This window comes from Ostrinia nubilalis, chromosome 2, assembly GCF_963855985.1.
Source record: "Ostrinia nubilalis chromosome 2, ilOstNubi1.1, whole genome shotgun sequence".
NCBI lineage: Eukaryota > Metazoa > Arthropoda > Insecta > Lepidoptera > Crambidae > Ostrinia > Ostrinia nubilalis.
In genome coordinates this window covers 7,523,867-7,550,914 of record NC_087089.1, presented here as the reverse complement: position 1 = coordinate 7,550,914, position 27,048 = coordinate 7,523,867, and the positions used below count along the sequence as shown (strand labels likewise).

At 36.7% G+C, this 27,048-nt stretch overlaps 3 protein-coding genes across 4 annotated transcripts; 1 reads left to right on the top strand and 2 right to left on the bottom strand.

The window, feature by feature from the left end:
- Positions 1-367: 367 nt before the first annotated feature.
- On the top strand, positions 368-5,103 carry LOC135081315 (AP-3 complex subunit mu-1). The gene is made up of 10 exons (XM_063976042.1): positions 368-512; positions 858-945; positions 1,117-1,260; positions 1,337-1,396; positions 1,484-1,605; positions 1,692-1,851; positions 1,982-2,095; positions 2,392-2,581; positions 2,826-2,977; positions 3,677-5,103. Exons 1-10 carry the CDS (start codon positions 478-480, stop codon positions 3,860-3,862), a joined length of 1,251 nt encoding a protein of 416 aa, XP_063832112.1. The 5' UTR covers positions 368-477; the 3' UTR covers positions 3,863-5,103.
- Positions 5,095-17,163, bottom strand: LOC135081302 (short transient receptor potential channel 4-like). The gene is made up of 17 exons (XM_063976036.1): positions 16,942-17,163; positions 16,655-16,778; positions 16,099-16,227; positions 15,851-16,009; positions 15,633-15,765; positions 15,361-15,562; positions 15,060-15,286; positions 14,730-14,875; positions 14,378-14,497; positions 14,137-14,287; positions 13,259-13,456; positions 12,239-12,366; positions 11,408-11,557; positions 11,142-11,322; positions 10,936-11,051; positions 5,697-5,855; positions 5,095-5,339 (listed from the first exon to the last, which is right to left on the bottom strand). The coding sequence occupies exons 2-17, from the start codon at positions 16,775-16,777 to the stop codon at positions 5,142-5,144; spliced, it is 2,520 nt and encodes an 839-aa protein (XP_063832106.1). The 5' UTR covers position 16,778; positions 16,942-17,163; the 3' UTR covers positions 5,095-5,141.
- A 40-nt stretch (positions 17,164-17,203) lies between these two features.
- Positions 17,204-21,476, bottom strand: LOC135081328 (odorant receptor 4-like). Of its 2 annotated transcripts, XM_063976057.1 has the most exons (9): positions 21,006-21,476; positions 20,719-20,871; positions 20,357-20,539; positions 19,569-19,752; positions 19,303-19,399; positions 18,987-19,088; positions 18,094-18,182; positions 17,580-17,646; positions 17,204-17,502 (listed from the first exon to the last, which is right to left on the bottom strand). In XM_063976057.1, the coding sequence occupies exons 1-9, from the start codon at positions 21,274-21,276 to the stop codon at positions 17,443-17,445; spliced, it is 1,206 nt and encodes a 401-aa protein (XP_063832127.1). In that variant the 5' UTR covers positions 21,277-21,476; the 3' UTR covers positions 17,204-17,442. The 2 variants fall into 2 exon arrangements, with proteins under 2 accessions (XP_063832127.1, XP_063832119.1); XM_063976049.1 differs by lacking the exon at positions 18,094-18,182.
- Positions 21,477-27,048: the final 5,572 nt, after the last annotated feature.

The window sequence follows — 27,048 nt, the reverse complement described above, 5'->3', positions numbered from 1 at the left end:
ACAAAAAGATTTTACACTACTTGATTTTCTAGGAATCGAACCCAGAACTTCGAGTCGAGACTGTCGAAAGTGGTCAAGAGTCTGTTTCTCTGAGGTCATGAATAGAATAGAATAGAAATGGGTCATGAAAACGGGAGGTAGACCTGGTTCTAAAGCACCAGGCTTAATTTCAGTTAACTGAACAATGCTAAAGATGAGGAAGAATGGATTCTGGAGACATTACATGGTAGGAACTGTAATCCTGGTTCCTGAAAAAATGCTGGTCAGCGGTAGCGGCTAAATAGCTACAATTCAGATAGAAAAAGAAGATAGAACTCTATGGTTGTTTATGACGTGGAAGGAATGTCACTCATTGTTGATAGTTGTCATTAAAGTCAAAATTGTGTATCAAATCTGGATCAGCTGTAAATTGGTGTTAACTTGAATTAACTTAAAATATCATAATATTTTATAACATCGGACAGGTACCTTGAAGAAATGATCCACAGCTTATTTATAATAAATCCTGCTGGGTGAGTAAACCTTGTTAATCAATTTTTCTTTTCCCGCGGCCCTGCAACCATAAAACATCCACAAGTTGAAATTAGTTTGTCTTTTACTATAGAAGGATACTATCTGATACTATTAATTACATTCGTCCTAGAAATAAACGTAGCCTAAAGTCTCATCAGTGTGCACGTAAGTAATTTGGTGAACACTAATTTAGTTAAACTTTTCACAGATATCTGTGAGAAGGCTTATAATAATATGTAGAGATTACTCTCTTACAAATATAGGAAACAACTTTATATTATTATTATTGAATAAGAGTGTTTTAAGTAGGTAATTATATTAGTAATACATCATTTTGGTTTCAGTGATGTGTTTTTGGAGAAGCACTGGCGTAGTGTAATTCCAAGATCTGTCTGTGATTATTACTTGGAAGCACAACGGGCATCTCCTAATGTGAGTAGTAATAATTTGTTGTCAATGCAGACTCATAATAATTAAATAATTTGTTTTCCATAGTGCATAGAAGTACCTAATGCTATTAGATTACTGTAACTTGGTTAAAACAAATGAAACAATAATAAATATGGATTATTTTGATTAAATGCTCTTGTTTTATTATTTCAGGATGTGCCTCCTGTGCTGGCTGCGCCACATCATTACTTGATATCCATCCAGAGGGGAGGTGTGGCCCTCGTGGCCGTATGCAAGCAAGAGGTGGCACCTCTATTTGTTATTGAATTTTTGCATAGGGTTGTTGATACATTCAAGGTAAGTTATACATTTATTGGGTTGTTGGCTTGTTATTTACCAAAATCATTGTGTTCACAATTTTTTTTATTTTCAGGACTATTTCTCAGATTGTACAGAAACCATTATAAAAGAAAACTATGTTGTAGTATATGAGGTAAGTAAATATATTTTTAAAGTTAAGTTAATATCCAGTGGGAAATAATTCACCATTTCTTTTTACTATTGTGTGCATTTGTTTCAGTTGCTAGATGAAATGTTAGATAATGGTTTTCCACTGGCAACAGAGAGTAATATTCTGAAAGAGTTGATAAAACCACCTAATATTTTGAGGACCATTGCAAACACAGTTACTGGCAAATCCAAGTAAGTATTACTTAATTCTACAAAGCTTTTTTTACTAACTACAAAATTTTATATAAAATTAACTAATTGAATTTCTTTTTTCCTAGTGTGTCTTCAATATTACCAATTGGCCAGCTGTCCAATGTGCCTTGGAGGAGATCCGGTGTGAAGTATGCTAACAACGAAGCATACTTTGATGTAGTAGAGGAGGTAGATGCGATCATAGACAAAAGTGGCGCAACTGTTTCTGCTGAGATACAGGGATATGTAAGATAATAATTTTCAACCTTTTGACAAAAGCATGTTCATAATTTATTTGGATTATTTGTAACTTCTTTTAGATCTTTTGGTGACTCTGCCTACATGTCATATAATATTTCTTTACCAATGCTTTCAGATTGACTGCTGCATTAAATTGAGTGGAATGCCTGATCTGACTCTAACTTTCGTAAATCCACGATTATTTGATGATGTTTCATTCCATCCATGTGTAAGATTCAAACGCTGGGAGGTAAGCTAATATAATTTATGAAATTAATAAAATTTTAAATTAATATAATAAAAAAATACACTTAGGTTGGGTTGCACCATCTTACTTTAATTTTAACAACAACTATACACAAAAACACTGGTTATAGTCACAGTTAAAATAAGGTGGTGCAACTCACCCAGTCAGTGTAATCATATAGAAACATTGTAAACTTTTTATTGTTGTAAATAATTAACGCAGACAATGAAAAACAAAGATGAATAAAATATATTTTTTATAATTGTATATGTTAAAACTGTATTCTTATCTATTTGCAGTCCGAGAGGATATTGTCGTTCATACCGCCCGACGGTAACTTCCGACTAATGTCGTACCACATCGGCTCCCAGAGCGTGGTAGCGATCCCCATCTACGTCCGGCACAACCTCTCGCTCAGGTCGAACGGCGACCAGGGCCGGCTAGACTTGACCGTGGGACCTAAACAGACTATGGGCCGGACATTAGAAAGTAAGTTACAATTTAGTTTTCAGCATTATTTTAACCAGCAGCAGTCTAATACTGTTTTAGCCTCACATGAGTAGAATAGTATTGAATGAAAAGTATACCACATTTACATAATTTGAAAATCCTGTTCAGTTTAATTATGATCGCTGTTAAGCCTTATATCATTCAATAATGAATTTTCTGTCATGCTATAATTTTTTGTACTTGGATATTGTGTTTTAAATGTGTTTTTTATTCCTCCTTGCAGATGTAGCGTTAGAAATATGTATGCCAAAATGTGTTCTAAACTGCTCTCTGACTGCAAATCAAGGCAAATATTCGTATGACCCCGTGAGCAAGGTTCTGCTCTGGGATATCGGGCGAATCGAATTGCCAAAGCTGCCAAACATTAGAGGAAACGTAAGTAAATTGTTTATATTCATATTATTAAGGAGACATTTTTTTACTTTGATTTAGCATTATATTTTCTGGAAAGCATTTTAGTGCGATGCGATAGGCCCAGAACAGACGGTGAAACGCAACTGCAACGAAACTGCAACTGCTAGTTACTTTTGAATTGCATCTAAGTTTCTGCCATAGCGTCCGTTGAGAGACCACACATGACGCGACCAGTTTGAAACTTTCAGTTTCAGTTTTATTCATCAGAATCATCACAAAGTTGCAGTTTCGTTGCAGTTGCGTTTCACCACACCGTCTGTTCTGGGCCATAGCCTTTCACTATGACCTAAGTTGGTGTTAAGCATATTCAATGACATTAAACGAAACACTTATCTTAGCTATAATAAGCATTATTATACTAGTGTCAATATAAATGGCAATATTTAAATATTTTCCCTCAGTTCCACTATAAATATTGTCAATCATGTTACTCACTGAATATATCTGATAGAAGGGGTCAAAATACCCTACGTCCCGTACGATTACTGCGCATTTTGCGATGCATTTATCTGACGCGGAAAACGCTAGCTTCCGCATCAATGACATAGTGCGATATTGCCTCGGATATTCCATGTAGTGTCGGGTGACACGTCCGGCGACATATCGCTCGATATGTGTCTCCAAGGTGGTACAAGGGCCCAACTTGTTTTATGTTTATAGGTTTCCGTAGCGTCCGGCGCTGACACGAGTGGCGCGAACCCGAGTATCAATGTCCACTTCACGATTCCGCAACTGGCCGTCAGCGGGCTGCGCGTGAGTCGCCTGGATATGTATGGAGCCAAGTACAAGCCCTTCAAGGGGGTGAAATACATCACTAAAGCGGGCAAATTCCATGTGAGGATGTGATGGGAGGCGCGCCACCCTATATGGGACTGTCCTGATCTATAACGATGAAATCAGAACAAAGCGTGGTACGGCCAAAGACTTCTATGTTCTACTACTAGATAGGACGTCCTGAACTGAAATATCTCACTTTGTGACACTTATCAACAACTAATTTAGTCGATTGCGAGCGAGAGAATCGGATGCTGCGAGACTCGCAAAAGTTGTGGTTGATAAACTAACACTCATATCGTTTAACGAGATCGATAAAAAACGTAACCAGTGCATACTGGTGATACTTATTTTATTATGAACTGCTTGTCTAGTAGTAAGTAGTAAGCTTAAAGCTAGAAGTTTTTGGGTGCAGCAAAGACTTTGATTTTAATATTGAGGTAGTGAATATGATATGTGTTTACTGATGTCGCAAATTCGTGTCGTGATGGAATATTTTGATGTTGTTTGGATGTCTAAGTATCGTTTGCGAATTGCGATTATGATATTTCTTAAGATCTTTGAAGTTTTATCTCATAAGATGATGAATCTTCTAGCTGTCTGAAAAAAAAACACTTGTAACCAATTCCGGTATAGGGCTGTATTCATACAGTCTGTGGTATTTTAAATCACTAATGAAGAGACAGTTCATAATGCGGTTAATCCATAGTTTTTGTATGGTGTCAAGCACCGTACAAGGCGAATAATGAAAATTCAGTCCTGGATGGCGACTGCAATCGGAAAAATGTATTTTATAGAATCAATTACATAAATTTTCTCGTATAATTTATTAAATAATAAATCTCTCCGTGATCTCGGACCCTATATTTTTAGCAAACGTAATCTATTTTCCTGTATGTTAAGTTTGTTAATATGTCAATTCCATAATATAATTGTTAGCTGTTTCGCTTTAATACATTATTAATGTCACATGATAACTTATGACGAGTGTAGGATATAAAAATTATAATATACTTAGGTAGGTAATTATTAAGCGTAGTTATGAGGAAAACCATAATGACGAATAATTTACTCGTGCATAAAAGTTTAATAAAGCCTGTAATTACACACAAGTTTTCTGGCTAGGAAGTTTAATCAGACTTGTGTTATAGATAAATATTAACATGGATGTCAAAAGAAAGTTACTCGTTTTTGTGTGTTAACTAGCCAGTATTTGTCTTGTTACTCGCAGTTTGAATTGATGTAAATATGCTCAATGCACTATTCAATTTGTTTATATTGTTATAAAAATAAACATATTTCTTATTGTATCATATGGTCTTTTTATTTACATAAAACATAATTAGCTGCATTACACTTGTTTAGTTTGTTTAAATAATTTTTCGTTGTGTGCCTTGTACGAAGCGAGTTCGCGTCGCAAAGCGTCCAACTCGGCCTCTATGCCGCTGCAGGCGACGGTGGTGGAGTGTTTGTCGCGGAAGTAGCGCTGCACTAGCACCGACATTAAAGCTGGGTACTCCTTTTGCAAACTTGCCTCGAGATCACGTTCCTGAATTATAAAAATATTGATATAGCCTAAATAACTCTGATATCAACTGTGTAGTTGGACATGCGGGTCCATTTGTTAGGCAAATACTTTGCGGTTGATTGTTTGCCTCCTATGCTTTATAAAAATACATATAATTCACAGACTGAATTATCATAGGAACTGACTGTTTACCTACTTCTAAATCTTCTACGAGTAATTAGCCAATAGGTTCGAAACTGTCTCGTGTAGGTTTTATTAGTTTATGAAATTAAATCTTATCACAATTAGGTATATTTTATAATTATAAGACTAGCGAGAAAACTATAAACTTGAGGATGTATTTTTTAGTATAAAGGTAGTAAAGTATAAAATAGGAACCGTATAACAGCAGTACGAGAGCGACCAGCGCGCCGCAAGTCCTTGCGGCTTGCTCATCTTGGCTCGGATCCACTCCACCACGTTGCCCATGCCCGACGCGGTGGGGATCATGTTGAATGGGGACGGGAGCGTGGTCTGCAGCATGTAGTCGATGTACACCTGGAAAAATAGGCGAAGTAAGGGTAACACTTTGCCCTATCACAGCTACGGAGACACGGAGTCTTTAGTATTTTAGGTATCCATTTCGTATTGCGCATAGAGGTGTAAATGCCCTCAACTTGCATAACAACTTACATAATCATTATCAGGCCGGCCGTTAATCCCCTTATATCTTGAACAATCATGGAGGTTGTTTCCTTAATACCAAGAACTATTACTTTACAGTTCTGAGCTTCATGAATATACATTTCTTAGTATTTTACGCAAATGCAATCACACAGGGTGGTCTGCCTACATTGATTTGAATAACGACAGTGCGACCAGGTCTGGGCTTAGTCTAGCTATTCCAGAATTTGTCTAACGATTTACGTTTACGACTGACGTGACCAGAGTTTAACAGACAATATTATTGAGAATGTATCATATACATTGATTAAGCAATTAAAGTTCCACGATTCCGTTAAAGTTGCAATTAAATGTAGGCGTTAAACGTGGGATGGTGGGAATACAAAGTAACGGAACGCGCAGGTCAATCAGGATTCAGGATGCAAATTCACTATTGCGTAATGGCGGACGTCGGAATGTAGTTAAATAGATTCCAGCCGCCATCGATATGTTAACACGTGCCATTAGTCGGGGATTGCAATATGTTAAACTAATTAGGAAACACAATTTCATATGTTACCTTAATTAACAAGTTCCGGCACCTAATCTTAATCGGACCAAATGACTAAGTACAAGCCACATTTACTGTTATGGTAGGTACATAATTTAATCTAAGGTATGCTAGACTCACAAGACGGATAGGTACGGTACCTACAATAAGAGAGCAATAGAACATGCGATTTAGAATTTAAATCATTAAAAAAGTTTTAAAACTTTAGGGGGATAGCGTCGTATCTGGGAAGTACTTAAATGACGAAAAACTGGAAATATCCTCTGAAAAAAAACGCTCTCTGCGATAGGACCACTTACATTATTCCGCTACAATCTTTGTCAGTTTTGTGTATAATTACATTTTCTGTAGAATTGAAAGGTGAAAAATGTAGAGTTTGCAAACTAGATATCTTATAACTAACGTCACGGAAAGCAACCTCTTCTGATCTGAAGCAATTATTAGATCTAGATCTATTTAATAGTAGGTAAGTAAATGAGACGAGCAAGTTTGTTTGCTATTTTGTTTGGATTTATTTTCCTGGTATAGGTATTAAGTACCTATATGTATACCTGAAGACTCGAGCCATTGATTAATACTTAAAAGGTTAGTGGTTCCGTGTAACTAGCTACTCGACGGGCACTTTACTAGTACCTACTTAACTGTGTTCCTTTCCAGATTTATAGCGTAAGGATCTTCGAAAGTTCATAAAATAAGCACCATAGTGCTTAAACCTGTCTACAGCACTTATATCTGAAGCCTGATGCAGGAAGAAGGCAGCATTGGAATCTCGTATAAATAATTGCGATATAAATTATAACAGCACAAGCACGATTTTAGTCTGGCGAGGCGAGTGGAAGTGTTCGTATTTGCCGTGTATGGAGAGGCACAAATCATTTTGTGTCCGCAATACCGTGCTCTCACGGGCCGGCCTTAAGGCCGAACCCACCTCCTGCAATAAACCTGCGATGGTCGTTTGCACATGTGCCGATTATCTTGTATGGTGGTTAGGGTGTCCCTTATTTTTCAAAGTTTTAAATTTGTAACGCATAGGTCTTAGTTTTGTTTGTTTGCCTCTAAAACACTCGGAAATAAATTTTTACCTTATTTGGAGTACGATAACCCGTGCCGACTTGCATCGAAACATGTTGCGCGGCAGTAGCGGTGCGTATTCGCGGTATTTGTCATTTGTTCTCAATTAATCTCGTGATAAACACCTATTGTTTGACATTTAGAAGATGGCTGTGGAATTAAGAAGCAATAAAAAAAGTATTTTCTTAGTCGGGGACGTAAATTTATCAAATAATAGGCACAAATTTACCGTTAATCGTCAAGTTTTTTCAGTAGTTTTTTACATATTTTGCGAAGTTAATTAAATGTTATTGAAACCTCTAATCTCATCATTCGGGAGTGTATTATATTTTGGGAAAAGCTATAAATCCTACCAGAGCCTAACTGTGTAAAAAAACTTGTGTATCTTCACCATGCTTGGAGGGAGTTGCAAGAAAAATTATTTTAAAAAAATCAAGATTTATAAGCGCCGCGGTGAGGAGGATTTAAAAACAAATAAAATATTTTAACAAAAACAAATAAAACCAAGGCGTCCAGAGTGTTAAGGTGTAGACAAAAAGTTAGTTAAGAAAGTAGAAAGTGCAAGACAAAGAAAATTAAATAAATAAATAAATAAAAAATAGAGCAAATATGTTTCGGAGGTTTATCATCATCTCTTACTACGCAAGATTCTATACAAACGCAAGGACATCACGACCAGCTTACCAGCTCTGAGGAAAGCCCTAAGGAACTCTTGACATCCACTTTCCAAAAGGTATATGAGAGTCTTGACAAATTGATTTCCAAAGCAGCCCTGAGCAAGTTTAGTCAACATCTTTGGTACTTCATATCAGAAGAAATTGCCGTTTTATCACTTTTTGATGATGAAGGTCATGAACAAACACCGTCAATATTGTAATAAAAGTACAAAGAGAGAGTATGTATGATTCTGGGAAGAGATACATTCCATCTGAAGAAGGTATGATTATTTCTATGGGAAATAGGACTTTGCACTAATTTTTTATCCTGTTTTTAATGAATTGATAATAATACTGCCTTATTTATTGTTGCTGGAAAACCATTGAGTGGTTTTATGTCTGTCAAGAGTATAAATTTATTTTCTCGATTGAAAATTTATAATAATTTCCCCCTGAGACACATTTCTATATGAGATAAAGATGTTGCCTATTTAAAGGCAAAAAAGTGCTTCTTTAAGGGTAGTTAATGATACAGCTGAAAGAGCTATAAAGCTTATGCAAGATTTTCACGGTTTGATCACTGCAAAGGAAGAGCAAAAGCTTTTTTTGCTACGCACAGTGTAGCAAAAATCAGGCCAATATTCAGGAGCATGGAAATCTGTATCCAGAATGTAAAAAAGGGTCCCTCAAAAGTAAAATATATTGTCTGATCTGTAATGTTATCTTCTTTTTATAAATATTTTATAAAAAATAAATATTTTAATTGATTTAGCTACACATAACGAAAGGGGTAAAACCAGCATTTTTCAAAATCTTCAGAGCTAAGTCGGCACGGGTTAATGTGGACGTAGGAAGATGAAATTTTGTATTTAAGTATGTCTGAGTAGTACGAAAAGAAATAGAGGGTATGCATTTCAATATCTAAAAAAAAATTTTTTTCGGCCATATAAGGGACACCCTAATGGTGGTCTTCGAGAGATGTCAACTGACCCACAATACATAGATAGTGAATGAAATGAATGTTAAAAGTTTTTACTTCTCCAATGCTAATGGATTATATAGGCCAGTAGAATTAGATTTTAAATCGGAAATAATTCCTACAAAAGATTTTATTGCTTTAATGGCTTCATTGGTTGCCCTTTAAGACTCTCCTAGGTTTTCGACTTCGACGGAGTTGTGCTTAAGTGGTGGGGGCCCCCGAAAGGGGCGCTTTTTCGGTTTTCCGGTTATACCGCGTAAAGGACTTACCCTATCGAAAAGTGGTCTTCTTGACGGTTGAAGGGCATTTAATCCTGCATTAAATAAGACCAAATTCATATGTTTTGGACAAACCGTTCTCGTGCAAATGTTCGGCAAAGTGACCCTCTCCACGTCACCCGTAAGCTCCCAAGTCATGTAAAGGGTCGCCTTAACCAGCGTATCTCTGTCAAGGCTCACGAGTTGGATTCGCTTATCCTTGTTCGTCCCAGCCGTTCCTTAACTGCGGTTGCTGCACCTCTCCCTAGCACTCTCCCGAACGACTCTGTGTTACCTAATGTGGCTGCCCCTCTTCCTTGTACCCTCCTGTACGATTTCATTGCTTAGCCATATGACTGGTCCAAGGTTAGACGCCACAAAATCAACTTCGTACGCGTGAAAATAGTTAAAATACTATTTTCCGTGCTTGCAACATTTTTCTTTACTGCTTCGCCTCTATTAGTCGTAGAGTTATTGTATACATATATCCTATAGCCTTCCTCAATTTATGAGCTATTCAACACAAAAATAATTATTTCAATCAAAGTAGTAATTCTTGAGATTAGCGCGTTCAAACAAACAAACAAAAAACTCTTCAGCGTTTTAATATGAACTTGTTGTTGTTGATTTTTGGTGTCGAACCTTAGACCAGGCATACGGCTAGGCAAGGAAGATACAAGGAAGAGAGGGGCAGCCACAGTAGGTAACACAGAGTCGTTCAGGTAAGTGCCAGAAAGAGGTGCAGCAACCGCAGTTAAGGAACGGCTGGGACGAACAAGGATAGGCGCATCCAGCTCGTAAGCCTTGATAGGGTTACACTGGTTGAGGCGCTCCTTTTCAAGACTTGGAAGCCTGCGGGTAACGAGCCATTGGACGTGGAGAGGGTCATTAATTATACGCATATTTTCTACTTTGCCGAACATTTACACGAAAACGGTTTGTTCAAAACATATGAATTTGGTCTTATTTAATGCAGAATTAAATGCCCTTCAACCGTCAGGAAGACCACTTTTCGATAGGGTAAGTCCTTTACGCGGTATAACCGGAAAACCGAAAAAGCGCCCCTTTCGGGGGCCCCCACCACTTAAGCACAACTCCGTCGAAGTCGAAAACCTAGGAGAGTCTTTATGGGTAACTAATGAAGCCATTAAAGCACTAAAATCTTTAGTAGGAATTATTTCCGATTTAATTCTACTGGCCTATTAGCAGTGTAGGTAGGCCTGTTTAGTCAAAATAACTTAGGTAGGTGTTTTCAGTTAGTATCTACTGAGAAGGTATTGATGGTGGTGAATACGTAATTCTGTACCTTTTACAGTGTAACTTTTCTTTTACTTTGGCTAGACTACGTGACTCTATCTCTTTATACGGTGAGATATGTCCTAAAGTTACCTAAATACAAGAAAATTATTTCATAAAAGAAAACAAAAAAGCTTTTACTCACTTCAGTTCTCCCAAATGTCCACTCGATAGCGACGTTGTCGTTGATTCTTTGGAATGTATTCGACATGGTGGCAATGAGCATATTTAGCACGATTATTACGGATATTACTTCAAAACCTGCAATATGTTTAATTCATAAATTATAGGTTTGAATTAAATAATATGGCGATTAGTTTTTAATAAAATAAATAATATGTTGCTACATACATCCAAAACAGAAGTATCCTATGAGTTCCGTATATCCGTGCCGATTTTCCTGAAACTTGTCTAATGTTTTCGAGTTTTTCGTGTTCGTCAACACAACATCTGCACTCTCCAGGGGAGCCATACAAAATAGACCCCAGAATAAAGTCTTTAAAGTGTCAGACAAACTCGTGAACGAAGATACCTGTAGAGACGGAAACCATAACCTTTTGGCAGTAACCTTTCCGCACCATTATTCATTTTATGCATTGATACCTCAATTTTGTTACCTGCACAGTTTTCACACCGAACTCGTCCTCATAAACCATCCCATCGTAATATTGATAAAATCGAGCAAGCCCAGCAGCAAATGCACTTATGATAATTGTGAACACTATCGCATATTTGTAAATGTCAATGGTCATCTTCCCTAAAGATACCTGTAATGGAAAATGCCTAATAAGATAGAAACCCACTTCGCATTAACTATTTTCTCGTATTAGCGAGAAGACCTTTAAAAAGGTTGATTTCGCCAGTTACAAATAGGTAATAATCAAAAATACTTTTTTACAGTTATGTTCAAAGAGTAACTAAGTATATTTTTTCATAACCACGATTTTAGCTGCCCTGGAAAATGCATCACGTTTAGTTTAGGGCAGTGAGTGTGCTAATTAGCACAATCTTAATGGACCGTTTTAACGGCGTGGCGAATGAATTATAAAATCAGTGTAGGATGTTTTCCGAGAACTTTATCGTAACTTAAATTCCATTCCATGTAGTTTCAACACGTCCATTATCATTTTCTCTTAATAAAAATAAATGTTATTCTGTTCTAAGTTGCTTCTGAGATGTAATGCGTGTTTTAATGTTTCTATTAAATAGAAAGTTAAAAGTTGAAGATTTACTCGTATGTGTAATTTGTATTTATTTACATTATTAGTAACTCTGGCCCATTTTAGGAAGCCCACGCGTGTGCATATTTAAGTAACTACGTAGTAAACGCGTCGAATACTCCGGAGCTAGTACAAAGCTAAGTAACGCAGCAGAGCCGCCTACCACATTCTCTAACGAGAGCGTTCTTACAAGCAGCCGATGCGGCATTGAAATGCTAATGTGCATACCTGGAGCGGCCCTAGATGGTAGTTCAGTTGGCACAAAAACAAGAGTCGGAAATAAGCGAATATTGTTGCCAGGCAGAACGTGCCCTCCGCGAGCAGCGTCGGTTCGTGTTGTTCCCAATACTTGCGCTCTGTGAAAACGCGCGAACGCTATTAATATCGGCTGTTAAGATATTTCACAAAGAATATGAACCTGCATTTTACTGCCTTTGGTAGGCTTAATCGTATTTCTGCTTGCCACAATTCGGATATTTATTTCACACTTATTGCACAGGAATAAAATCGTAATTATGGCGAACTTAATGCCATAGGGAATTCTCAACATAAAACATAAGCACCTTAACCGTTTAAAGTTCTTAGAAACTTACTAATAGGAAACTGACAGGTTTTAAGATACCTATCACCTGTCTGAAGTAAGAGGAGGTGTCTAGTCATCAGCGTTGCCAGTTTTTTTTTTCGCCAAGTCGGGACTTTGGTACTTTTTGAGTGAAAATAGCGGGACTCTTCCGTCAGAAGCGGGACATAGTAAAAAAACGTATATAATCAAAGGTTTTATGAAAAACTAAATGGGTCACCAATAAAACCATCAAAGGTTTTCAAATATTAATCTTTTTATTTGACTTAAAATTACGTTTACGTGACAATATATAGCAAAAGTAGCCATAGAAAATGTATTTTAACAAAAAAATAATATTTTAAATCAGATTTACTCTATCGTTAAACTCGTCTTTAGAATAAAAAAAGAATAAAATTAAAAATGTTTTATTCTTTAGAATAATATGGCGTTTCAAACAATAGTTTGGTGAAGTGAGTGTCTCTCTCCGAAAAGCGGGACCGAACCTGTCCCGCGCGGGACATTTAAATTTGATTGAAAAATCGGGACGTCCCGCCAAAATCGGGACGTCTGGCAACGCTGCTAGTCATACTCGTATTATAGGTATTTCATAGTACCTATAAACTAGCCCAGCATTAAAGTAATGCTGTACTTACTTAAATACTTAATTATGGAAGAAAACTACCCACCTAAATCATTTGTAGAATTTGCGACATCGATGGCAGCGGCAACCCACAATGCAAAGGTCAGGCCAAATAGCAAGAGCATGATGATTTCTGCCCAGTTCCACAGCTCCGTAAAATACCTCTGGGGACCTTGCATTAGGCACATGCGAACCGCCGACCAAGTGTAGCCACACACGTACAAGATTAGGGGCGCTTCTGCACCTGTGAACGGGGTTTCAAAGACGCAGTCCTATAAAGGTGTAGAGCTAGGTCATCGATGAAGCGACAAGCTAATAAGAAAATAACGCTTAGTAGAGAATACCTAAAATTTGATTATGTTTAGGAAAACTAAAACTCTACCTATCACCTGTCCTACTGGCATACTACTGGCATCGTCTGAAAATTTATTTGATTAGGTAGGTATGTACTACAGTTGAAAAACAAATGTATTTTTTACAATACCTATCGTATTTATTAGTATGTATGTTTACCCGACAGGAATGGAGACCGACTGCTAAAGTAGCAGACGAAATCTACGCCACTAAGAAAGACATTAAACCGTCGAAACGTACGAGCTTTAGCGCTTTCCCCTAATGATACCAGTTAGTATTGACCAGTGGGGTCATATCCTTCCTCCTTTCTAGAAATACATTAATACATTCTTAGACAAGCATTTTTGAGCCTTATTATTGCTAATTGAAATGCAAATGAAGTTTCTTAACCTTTGAAAATTTGGGTAAAAATTCCAAGATCTTACGAGATAAGCGATTCTTTTAATTTGGTGAAAATAACACGTGCTAAAATGATGTTTTCGCTACTGGATCATCAAGATTAATTGATGCAATCACGTCAACAAATCTCATCAGAACCACCATCGGATACTTAAATAATAAAGCGCGAACCTGTATCCGGCGGCCCTCGTTTCTGTTCGGTTTTATCTTGATTGGAGATGTGGAAGACCAGAGCTAGGAAAACGATGTACGCTGACGCATGAGTAATAAGTTTGTTCAACGGGATCTGCCAGTGCCTAACGAGCCAATGCCGCGGGAGTGCCTGTAGGTAAACACTCTAATTAGACGAACACTAAACATCAATAGCTGTAAATACTGGTACTAAATGGCAACTTAGGGTTTGTTTACATACCATTGACATAAAAACAATTATGGGGGTCATGAATATACGACTGAAAACGATCAAACTCTTTGCTAAAATTGATTTAGTCGGCCAACTATACCAATCGCCAATCCAGTAGGACTCTAGGACCTGAAAAATTTAACCCGGCATTGACATGAGAACTTCATTCACTGTGTGCTTGGATAATATTAGCTTCTCTATTAGTAACAGTAATATAATAATAGTATTTTGTTTAAATGTGCTGTAACTAATAAATAAATACTACCATTATAAAGATTCGGGTAGAGTAATGACTGGTTGTGAGAAATTTTATATGTAAAATTATTTTTTAAATTAGAAAGTATCAAAAATATAAATTTACCTGCTGCGTATTTGGGTGTGCGACGAATTCCTTCTGTTTGTAATTGACGGCCATCAATAAGCGCGGCAGCACGAAGTGGCGCTGCCCGCGACAACCCGCCGTTTGCTTTAAAATCAGCTCGACTTCTTCAGAAGTTCGACAACAGCCTGAAAACGTGTACATCATTCAACATCCAAAATGACATATACGTATTGTTAAATTTTCCTTATATTAATATTTTGAGAATTCGGAAATCGTTTTTCGTTTCACTACGAAATGATAACGGAGTCCAACTCAATGACAGTGGAGTGTGATCTACAAAAAAGTGCAAAGCTGTGATGGTAGTGTCACCTATAAGGTCAACAGCGAAAGCGCTGACGTCACTTCTGAGTTGTAAGTAGGCTGCAGCTAACTGCCTGTGCGCTGCTGCGTTTTCTGTCAGCTCAGCCGCCATCCGTAGTGCGGTCAGGATGGGATCGGGAGACATTTGCACGATATACGCGGGGGAAGAGATGGCCCGGTACACGGACAGGCGAGTCATGCTTGCGAAAAGGGGATCTTCGTTGATTAGAGAGTTCCTAAAAATAAAATAGAACCATAGTAGAAATAAGATTACATCGTGTCATTATGTATACCTTTATTATCAACCTACTTGCAGCTTGCACAAAAACAGCTAGGAGGATGTGGTCGGGCGATTGAGTGACCACGAGAGACAAGCAATTCAATAATTTCGTAGTGACCCAGTTGAGCCGCTAACAATAGTGGCGTCACGTGTTCGGGAAACTCCGTGGAGTGGGTAGCTCCAGCAAACTCCAAACCGGGCGATATCTTCTTCTGAGCATCCAACAACATCACTGCACGGGAATTAAAATAATTATTTTATGCAAACACGCGAAGTGAAATCGAGATCAAAAGGCTAATTACCCAAAATGCCAATATTGTTATCTCTTATGGCATGCAATACAGTATCACCAATTTCAATATGAGGTTGCTTTAGCAAGAATGAGACCATTGAATCTGACCGATTTCGTACTGCTATGTGAAGCGCCGAAATGCCCTGCATACATAATTAAAATAAAATGTAACCAAACAAAGACAATTTTAAAGGTACTGTTCTCAAAATCAAAACAAATATGACTAACCTGAAAGTTAATGCAATTAATATTTAATTTAGTGTGCTCCTGGAGAAAACTTTGTACGCGGTCTATATCATTATCAGCAACTAATTGGAATAATTGGATTTCACTTGACTGCAACTTTGGCAGATGTATTTTATGTTTTTCGTCGAATTCTTCATTTAACTGGAATTATTATTTCAGTACTTTTAACACACTTATTTTACAACAATAATTGACAAGATTATACTGGTACTTATTTAAAAACAGCTTACATTTATCGACTCTGTTGGACGAGTCTTCGATTTATATTTATTGCTTCTACATTTTATATCAACATTCCGTTTAGGTACTCTAGTAGGGAATGAATTTTCTTCAGCTACGCTTTGGTAGTAAGTTTGAATCTGAAAAAATAATCTTCAGATATGCTTCAAGTTAAGTAGATCATGATGATATAAAAAATAAAGAATTATGCTTCATAATAGAAGAGTGAGTTTATAAATCTCATACAGCTTTGAGTTGACAAAGTTACAGTATTTCATGCAATTTCAGACAAAGAATCAAATGTTGCTCAGCAGTCAAAACGATGGAAATGAGGTTACGGAAATAGAGTGCGTTAGAAGATACCCATGAAATAGTTTTGTACAAGTTTTGTAATAGAAAAACATCATATTGTTGTTTTATGTCCCATTTATAGACTTGGTGCATTTTCCAAATGTAATTTGCATTAAATAATATTGTAAAAGGAATGTTTTATTTGAACTATAAAAAATACATTTAAGAAAGAATGAGGTTAAAATTCGGTGGGCGAGTGTTTCCAACGTTGCTTACCGTTTGTTTCTCGTTTTGGAAGCGATTACCTCTTTCTTTTGGAATACTCGGCAAACTTATGTTTTGGATGGAATCCGTTTGATTCGACTTTGATGATCTCACGTCTCTGTCACGAGAGAACATTCTGTGGAAAATTTAGGCTATTAGTAGAACAGGCGGAATAATAATAGGCTGTATTTATAAAACAGGTTCATCGCAAGTACTGATACTCTTTGCCTGGAGATTTGAACAGCGCTACGAGTTTTATTCTAATATATTCTTTAGAATAATTAAACTAAGCTGCTTACCTCTTTTGCACATCTAAGTCTCGTGTACTTAATATTAATGATCTCGTTTTAATGATAAATTATTTTACGTGGATTTAATATTTATTGGTTGTTGTTGTTGTGATATTTCCATCTATCAATCATTTGGTTTGACAGAAACAGAGAGTATATACCTATATTCGTTGTTTATAAAAACCATAGTTTCAGCCATTTCCTAGCATGACCTATCCTTTAGATTTCAGACGATTTCAGGTGTAAGGTTTCTTTAATGAGTAACAACTAGTATAATCTAAAATTAGTTTTTATTCATAAATATTTTTTTAAAATACATTTCTAAAATAACTATACGAGTAAATCACAACAAGTAGTCGACCAATACAATAACTAAGAGTACCTATAACCTATGTCTTCTACGAGCTAAGCTTTAGGTATATGAATGATACCAATAATAATATTATTTCAAAGCTAAAATGATGAAAGTATATTTCATCGTTGTACGCTATGTGTATTTTTTTTATTTTTTTATTTGTCGTTGTACATAGTGTAAAGAAGTGCAAAGTAGGAATAAGATCTCGTCAGGATCTGTAAAGAAGAAAGTTCACGGTAATGTTATGTTTCGTTAACAATATGTAACTATTGTTGTTTTAAATTATATTTACCGATGAATAGGTCACTAAAGATATATCCGTGAAACCCATCGCTGTAAATGCGATTGGTTTTTGTGCTCTGAAAAATAGTTTGATTGATCAATATCAGTGTCCAAATTAGCAATAACAGCAATACGATGATCTAGATGTCAATATTAAAGAATCATCAATTAACTACAGTTATTAACTTTAATTTAGATCAAACACTACGGTACTGCTACAAAAAGCGGATTACGTGAATTGGAAATTGATTTTAAGTGCAAAAGTGATACGATTTAATTTTATACAGCGTATTTCTTATGTGCCTACATAAGTTTTTGCTACGTGCTGCTACTATTGATTTGCCTGTTAATTATTTTTAATCGCATCATTCATGTTGTGGTATCTAATTGGACGCTAATTGTTCCCGACATCAGTATGCGAACGAAGCCGCGGGAAAATGTTTGTAATTGGCCAGAGTTGCGGTAGTGGAGTGCTTTGCAAATACGTTGTCTATATCGAGAGAGGGCAGCGGTTGTTGACTGACCTCTGGATAAGGAAAAGCAGGGCGCGGCGGCAGCGGGCGCTGGTCCTGTACCAGCCGCTGGTGTACGCGGCGGCCGCCACGTCCGCGTTCTAAACAAGCGTTTATGTCACTCTCGGAACATGCTCGATATAAGCGCCGGTGCACACTTGTTCGCTATCCTATCGACTATCGGCCGCACTCTTGTTCGAGGGCGTGCTTGTAACATGTGCAACTATAAGCGCCGCCCGTTCACTTGTCCACTGCTGGCCGCATAAGTTATTCTTTTATGATTCATGCTTGTGGCTCGGATGCACTCAGCCACCGACACATTATAAATGCAATAAGACTAATTTACACTAAACATGTGGAGGCAGTTAGTGGCCAAATGAGCAAGAGTGCCTAGAGAGCTGAAGAGTCTTTACTGTTCAAACGAAGTTTGAATTTGCAATACTACTTATTCACGTGTAAACTATAAAAAAATACCATGTTCGCATAGCAACTGAACGGAAATTAATAAAAATTATTCTTCTAATAAATAAGAAATTGGCATTTAAAATATGCTGCAGTAGATGTAACTTGTTAAACAGTTCTAACAGTTAGTTCGTGATATAAAGTATAGTTGCCCGTAATACTGCACACGCAGAGCTTGCCTGCTTTACGGCACATGATTAAAGCTCCGTATGTGCATGAACGTAGGTGCTTTAGCATTAGATGTAATTTTGTCGTTTGGTGCACCTTTTGGTTAAAAATATTTTTTCTTTTTATAATTTAGTATAGATCCAAGAATTTCTCATTCTGGTCACATCAGTTATCGCTCTATCTCCTTTCCTTATCTGGGTACTTTCCCTGACTGAATGCCGAGTTAAATGTAGCATCAATGTAAATAGCTGTCATTGTAAGTCGGATACACTCACCGCGTGCAGGATGTCGTCCGCGTACCAACACAACATTCCAATTTGAATCAACGCTGACCCTAAAAAAAGCTTGTTGCTGATGTCTAAAAACGGTTCCAGCAACTGAAAAAGGTAAATCACTGTCTATTGTTCAGCTCTAAGATACAATGCTAAAAGGAACGGTTTATATACCTAAATACGAACTCATTTTCGTCGGTGACGAAGCAAGAAAAGTTCTACTTCACGATCTGCAAAGCGCTACGCAGCTAAGTTACTGGTGCGTTTAGAACGTACACTAGAGTACAATATTATAACTGAAAACGTAGAGATTACGTACGACAATGGTGAATACGACGCAGCAAATGTTGACGGAGCTAAGAATAATGTTGACCAGATTCGAGAAAGAGAATGCAACTTCCAAATCGTTGCAGTATCTGCAAACAATGTGTAATTTTAATTCATTCAGTTAAGTATAGAGAAATATTATCATATTGCAATTTTGCAGAAAATTACTTACTTACCTACTTAATATTATGAAAAAATAAAATGAAAACTAAAGAGCTTTACTACGAGGTTTGACCAAATTGTTTTTAATTTACTTGCCTGATGAGTCGTTGATGGAGCTTAATACTCGCTAAAATGTCTCTATAGTTATCTTCTTCAGTCTGTTCCATAGTTGCTAGCGTTTCCAAGCGGCGCTGTAGCAGCCGAAGAAGGAGGCCTATGTGGCTCGCCATGCCAGAGAACAGCAGGTCAGTGCCTACCATGATCCAGACGCAGGTTTGTCCTGATAAAACACATTAATAAATTAATTTAAATAAAATATGACAAATTGTATGGTAAAATTTTGGTGCAGGCGCATAAGGTAGAGTCTTTCTGTTCGGTACCCCAGCCACATGAGTATAAATCTTAGCTTCATTTTACAGTGTAATAAAAGCACAACTAGGTTGTAAAACAAATACAAGACGCGATGGGATCATTATGGCCCATTAATTATATGCCCACCTCCGCGAAAGTAGTGCAAAAACAATGTCCGACTGTGATATCGTGCATCTAATAATCTTATCACGTTTTTGTTGTAAAGTCGTTGGCATTATAATCAAATGCTTAAAGTGGACTAATTGCAACATATCACGATCTCACAAATCAACACTACTCCTGTTCACTTTGATGATGATGATAGTTGTTTTTAGATAATTGTATATAATTTACTTTCACTTTTTCTGTGCCAATAAAACAAATATTTGGATCTCAAATTGATGTTCAGTTTTTGTTGCAATTTGTAATTTTATGGATGGGCGTTTAAATAGCTGTAGTCACCGTAAAATTATAAGCGACACGTCTTGTTAGACATTCCTATTTGTTTGTGAATTGCTTGGAGTATAAATTACCGGCAAATATTTCGAAGATGTAAACGGCGACATGCGCAACCGGATGATGTTTATCGAAAGGGTACCATGAGACCCAAACGTAGCCCATTTCCACGTCTTGTCCTTGCCAAACGCGGTATGCGTACACGATGATTGGAGTCAGATTGTAGAACCAGACTCCTAACACGTTTATTACAAAGTACCCTGCGAAAAACACTAAATTTTAATCAATAGTACCATTTTATCTGGTAGAGTCACGTGTAATTAATTCAGATTTGGACAATAACTTTAATTTTATCTCTGTGTTATTTTCTTTGTTCAGCTGTGTATACTTGTAATTGTTTCCGTTTTTTTATCCAAGAATTCGTGTAGCAAACACTCACATTGATGTGCAATACGTAGCGCAGTGAGACTTTTTGCTTTAATGACCGCAGCATCGTCATCGAGGGGAGACATAGGCCAGATTCCTGCTAGTTCACTTATCAGTTGCTTGAACACGTCCTTTTTGTACCATAGCGCGAATACTTTTGCGATGCCTGTTAATTTTAAATTCAAGGTTAAGGTTGGGAACATTATGTTTGACTTTTGTCTTTTTAATACTAGCATTTGGGGGACAATATTATTATTAATATTGTTTTACTTTATTTACAAAAAATCACTTTCTACTCACTAAGAGCACCATAACCAAAAGTATGAAATAACGGCACAACATCTTCTACGTTGGGCGAGTTGGATAACGTTAGACCGATGTACACAATCTCGCTGAAAACGTGATAGCAAATGCTCATCACTGACAATACCAACATAAACTTCTGCGCGAAATATGACGACGCATTCTTTGGCTCCTCAAAAGACAGACCAATGCGCCTCATACAAAAGGTATTTAATGTCAATGATTCTGCTATTTCCCGTTTGGCCTCGGAAAGCGTTATGTCGGACATTTTTGACCTGGATTTCCTTTGGTCACTCAAGTGGGATGGACTATGTGATGTCTGTGTTTGACAATGATCCTGACGTTCTGAACGGTGCTTTTAAAATGCAGTAAATGAAAGTGGTGTTTGCTACAGTCATAAATATAAAATCAGTTAATAGTGGATTGTTAGTACAAATAAATATTTAATTGGTTTCAAGCGTCTGAAATGGGCGTACCTATCGGAAAACTTTGAAACTTACAGTTTAAAACTTGTATGATAGACAAGTCTGATGGACGGAGCTTCTTTCCTATTATTATCAAATGAAGAGTTTGAAAAATTTGTAAATTTTTAATATACTTAATAATTGTATCGATTGATTTAAATCAAACTTATACATTTAAAAGGAATGTGGTTGAAGTAACTTGATTTTGAAAGTAATTTAAATGCATATTATTCTATCAACACTTAAAACGAAAACTGCCTTTGATATTGCCTGCCATGGAAATGCTCTCAGCTCTAATCTAATGTAGATTAGCTTTCAAGGTGTAGCGTGTTATTATTCTGGGAAATAAAAACGGTTTAGATTTAAAATTTCATTTAGTTTTACAGCTATACTCTTGCCAATTAAATCTAATACAGAATAATATTCACATGGGTAATTAAATTAATATCTATAGTCTTTAGATCAAATACAAAAGTAAGTAAGTACAAGTTAAATAAGTTAATTAAATTGAAAATGGCAATCATTACGAGGTACCGTAATGAGATAAGAATTAGTTTCCATAGTGTCGTGATATAATTGAGTACATGTGTACTTGCAATGTTGCGGTACTCCGTTGCGTCTAAACACGCAAAGCATTTAATTAGAATCTGATGAGCTGGGATTTCATTAGTATAGTGCAATAGATTATTTAGTAATTATAGCAGCGCGGGAACACTGGGATCAGAAACAAAGCGCAGCAGCGAGTTTATACGCCAAGGAACTATAACACTATGCACATACACAATATGTACATAAGACCGCGAGAACCTAGCGGTAGGGTAGGATAATGGACGCATATTTTATTCGTTATCTAAGATGCATAATCGCTGATACCGCTAATACTATTCAAGTCACATTCAATCCGATACTCAAAGGACTTATTTTTATATAACGTAAAATAATATTTCAATATTATTTTACGTTATACGAGTACTACAGTAAATATATGGATAAATCAATTTTATTCATTAGCTGTTAATGGCTTCTGGATGATTTATGTTTGATATGTTCAATATTTGCATTCAATGATTAAATGCGATTGTCAATAAGTATGTTCCATCAGCTGCACTGTCGTGTTGTCAGCCTAACGACAACGATTGCATTGCGGCAAACGAACCACGGCAAAATTGTTTAATGGGCTCCTCGAGGCACATCTCGATCGAAGATTGCTAGCGGTAATCCATCCGGATTCCGTTCAAGGCTTTGCTGGTGAGACGCACACGATAATTACTTTTACGATTGTCGTGCGAGACGAGCTCTTATCATACCTATATTACGAGTATCAAATACATTTATTGCTACTCATAACAGTTTTAAAATTACCGTGCCTTGTCTATGTTGACTCATGAGACAGCTTTCCTTGACCTTGTTTACATAACCCTTACTTACTGCATAAGTTCATATTTTGTGTCATATTTGCAATTGTTAAGATCGTTGGTCTCCTTTTTGGTATAATAAAGTTTTCTTTATTCACTTTGGACTCCCGTGATTTTACCACGTTTTGTTTATTGTTCAAAGTCAAAATTTCTTTATTTGTATAGATAAATTCATAAAATTTATTTATTTTTGCAAATAGGCTTTTAAAAAGCACTTTTACACGTCCCAATATTAACGCTACCACTGCTTCGGGACAATAAATGGGCCAGTGCTGAGAAGAAGCAGCGCAAGAAACTCAGTCACTATTGTCAGCCTCCTTTTCAAGGGTTTACAGTCTTTAAAATATACAAATTATAGTCATAAGTATTGATGCGAGCTAGGTAGTTAAACATTCCAATCATTTTTATCTTTTATACAATCATCAACTTTATAGGAGCCCTTTTTCATTAAGGTGCTTTTGATATGTGCTTTAAATTTATGAATGGGCAATTCTACAACAGTTTGTGGTAATTTATTGAAAAGTTTAATACATTTCCCCATAAATGAATTACCAATCTTGTGCAGTCTGAAATTTGGAACGGCAAGTTTATTTTTGTTTCTTGTATTGAACTTGTGTAAATCACTCTTTCTAGTAAATTGCTCTATATTTTTGCGAACATATAAAAGGTTTTCATAAATGAACTGTGAAGCTACTGTCAGTACCTATATTAATCTCCTTAAAGAATTCTCTCAAGGAAAATCGGGGTCCAAGGTTATAAATGGCCCGCACTGCTCTCTTCTGCAGAACAAACATAGTTTCAATGTCCGCAGCTGAGCCCCACAACAATATGCCGTATGACATTATACTGTGAAAATAGCTAAAATAAACTAGCCTTGCCGTTTCAATGTCAGTTAATGCCTGATCTTTCTCACTGCAAAAGCAGCTGAACTGAGCCTTGCTGACAAGGTTTCAATATGAGGACCCCACTGAAGTTTAGAGTCTAAAGTGATTCCCAAGAATGTTGTGGAACTTATGCTATTTAATGGTTCATTCTTCACCATCAATTGTGTGGGAACCTGCCTCACATTAGGTAAGGTAAATTTAATGCATTTAGTTTTGTTTGCATTTAACAATAAGTTGTTAACAGTAAACCAATGCAAAACCTGTGAGAGTGTGTCATCACATCAGCAAATAACACAATATCACATAGATCTTTTACAAAGTAGGGAAGGTCATTAATATAAATAAGAAATAGCAAAGGTCCCAATATCGATCCCTGCGGCACACCCATGGTAAGAGGTGCTCCAGAAGACTCAGTTCCATTAATACAAACTTTTTGCTTTCTGCCTGTGAGATACGAGTTCAACAAATCAAGTGCCTCGTCCGAAACACCATAATGTCGCAATTTTTTTAGTAACCTAAATAGACTATTAAATAGTAGGTACTTACAAATATTCAAATATTTTGCTCTTAAGGAGCCTCTACATGTCTCATAATCTCTTTTTACCCTACCAGTATACCTGTACCTATGTGGAAATAATGATACAAGGTATGGTTATAAGAAGTAGGTACAAAGAAAATAAAAGCTCCGTATTATTGACAGCAGTACAGTGATAGCATTTATTTTAACTTTATTTTTCAAAACTTGTAACAGCTAATAATGCATTTTACTGCTCAAGTAAGTGTTAAACAAAAACAATGAACATGCAATTTCATTTCATTAAATTTTGATTGTGTTGGAGTGCTATAAAATTACTAGGTATTTAAACAACACGCTTCTAAGAAAGCCACTTAAGTAAGCAACTCGAGTCCCGATGTAAATGCTGGCTAAATAGTTAACCTTTAGCACCGAAGGTACAATTGTTTTGTTGTATTTGGGTTGTACTTACTGCGTTTGGGTACCAGGCTGTCATTAGTAATATGCAAATTGTATGTATTGGAGCTACAACTTTTCTTTTTTATTTGATGCTAGTTGCAGCCGCGGTATCGTTGTCATTTTTCTATAAAAAGCGAAGATGAAACTTCTTGCGGCGATCATGCTTTTTTGTATAATTGACTTTTTTCAGTTATGGGCGGGCATCGACACGAATTAAAGTGATTTAAGATTTTCCCGCTAGAGATCGCGGTGTTTCGGCAAATTTAGCACGCGGCCCGCGGTCCGTGGCGCGCTTTACAGTTCGCCACCGTTACGCAGCGATTAGGCGGCGCACGCGCGTCGCGCGCTCCCTGCGCCCAGCCCGCCTCCGATGCGACTGCACCGCAATCACGACACGCAAGCACTTCAAAAGTTACGATACACCCAATTTATCATACAGCTACTAAAATATGCTTCATCAGAATTATTACACCTGATTTTCTATACTATAACTCATTCACAAAATACGCCTCCTTTACGATTTCGAATATGTATGCTTCCTTTCATTAATTTATAATAAAACATTGCCATCTCCATCATCAAATAAATTGATACATTATGAATAGGCATCATAGTAAAAACAGAAATTAATTTATTAATTAAAAGCCAAATCTCTCTTAAAGCTCAGTCGGTCAAACAATCAATATCAATTAACATACTCATGTGTGCCGTTGTTTTGGTTCTGTGTGTTTAATTGTCTGAGAGCAGCGCTGGCAGTTACAATGTGCTGACGCATCATCTGTGCGGTACTAATGTAGAATTAATAATGGTCGATCTCTCCGAAGTAAAAGTGCTACGTATTACCTACCTATCAATGTTTGGACGACCGACCCAGTTCTATTGACGAGTGGATCGCCGGCGCCCGAGCAAAAACATCTCCGAGCGACTTCAAATAAAAGGTGTGAAAACGAAGTGAAACCAGCACCGTGTCTATATTACTATTCCAAATTAGGATTTGCGATTTAAATTATATTTATTTATTTTGAATTCCTCTACCATGGCTGTAGCTACGATAGAGTCGAGCACAGAAACATTATGTCTTGGTGTCGTAGTATAGACGACTCGCTACAGTTAATGTTGCGGTCCTCAGAGACATACTCTTCATGTATTTACAAAATTGTCTAAAAACCGTTTTCTGTAAATGAAAAACATAAAAAAAGAACGTAAATTAATGTTTTTCAAAGGATTGTTGTTCGATACGAAAGGAAATTAGATTTTGTGGAATAAAATATTTAAACAAAAATAAAAACAAAGAAGAGAAATAAGATGACGCAAAATCAAAACCTAATACTAATAAACAATTAATAAAAATAACAATATAACAACTGAAACAATTTGATCGATGACAGGATTCATCGCTGCTTTTCGCGACTATGGAACGTCTCTATCGCTTCTTGTAGAACCACCAAAGCACACCAGATTTTTTTGCTGGTTACAACGTTTACTATATTTTTATACCCCCTTTTTTAATTGGTTCAGTCGATACTTTTCATTACTACGAGTATCATCACTTTCTGACGAGGTATGAGTCCGCGCCAGTGTCACTGCACGACCGCCTCTTTCCCTGGCGGTAGCCATTACAACGCATGAACATGTATAAATGCCTGCAACATTAACACAATAACCCACATGATATGCAATGCAATCATTCGGATAATGTTCTCATGGCACCATTCAAAAAACTGATATCATATAGGTAAGTATTTAATGTGCTCTACCGACCACGCGCCAGGTCGTGCTATATTCGAATGTTAAACGAATATGTACTAGGCTAGTTTGCGGTGACTTAGCAAAAGAATAAATATTTGGTTGACATGGTCGACTTGCGGAAAACATAGCGTTGATACCGTTAGTATCTTACTAAGCACTTGTTTTTAAATAAAGTAAGCCGATACAGGTTCCTTTGCAGGATACAGGCCTCAACTCACGACGCCACGCGGGCCCACTCAAGATAGGTGAAGGGTCATTCACACCCCTTAATAATGGCTTGACGTCTTGAGGTACTTGATATGAACCGGGATCAACCTTTGATGTGCTTTCATAAGCACGAAGGTGCTTGTAAAGGCATGCGAAGTATGATCAGATTGACGCTGCTGCCACTGTTAGTAATTCATAGACAAAACTAACTACTAGGTACTTCTACGAGCTAATAATGAATTTTTATACATAAACATTTTGATGATGATGAAATAACTCTTTCATATTGATATTACTTGTATTATTCACATGTTCTAAACTTCATTACTATACATACTTCGGCTTAAA

Bases quoted from the DNA above. Each gene is read 5' to 3' on its own strand.
- LOC135081315 (XM_063976042.1), top strand. From the start codon at position 478: ATGATCCACAGCTTATTTATAATAAATCCTGCTGG. The intron at 1,261-1,336 runs GTAAGTTATACA...TTTTATTTTCAG, and splicing joins GGGTTGTTGATACATTCAAG to GACTATTTCTCAGATTGTAC. The intron at 2,096-2,391 runs GTAAGCTAATAT...ATCTATTTGCAG, and splicing joins TAAGATTCAAACGCTGGGAG to TCCGAGAGGATATTGTCGTT.
- LOC135081302 (XM_063976036.1), bottom strand. From the start codon at position 16,777: ATGTTCTCTCGTGACAGAGACGTGAGATCATCAAAGTCGAATCAAACG. The intron at 16,010-16,098 runs GTAAGCTGTTTT...TAATAATTCCAG, and splicing joins GTCCAACAGAGTCGATAAAT to TTAAATGAAGAATTCGACGA. The intron at 15,766-15,850 runs GTTAGTCATATT...TTATGTATGCAG, and splicing joins TTAATTGCATTAACTTTCAG to GGCATTTCGGCGCTTCACAT.
- LOC135081328 (XM_063976057.1), bottom strand. From the start codon at position 21,276: ATGTCCGACATAACGCTTTCCGAGGCCAAACGGGAAATAGCAGAATCA. The intron at 19,089-19,302 runs GTACGTAATCTC...TACCTTTTTCAG, and splicing joins GCGTCGTATTCACCATTGTC to TTGCTGGAACCGTTTTTAGA. The intron at 17,503-17,579 runs GTAAATATAATT...TCTTCTTTACAG, and splicing joins CTTTAGTGACCTATTCATCG to ATCCTGACGAGATCTTATTC.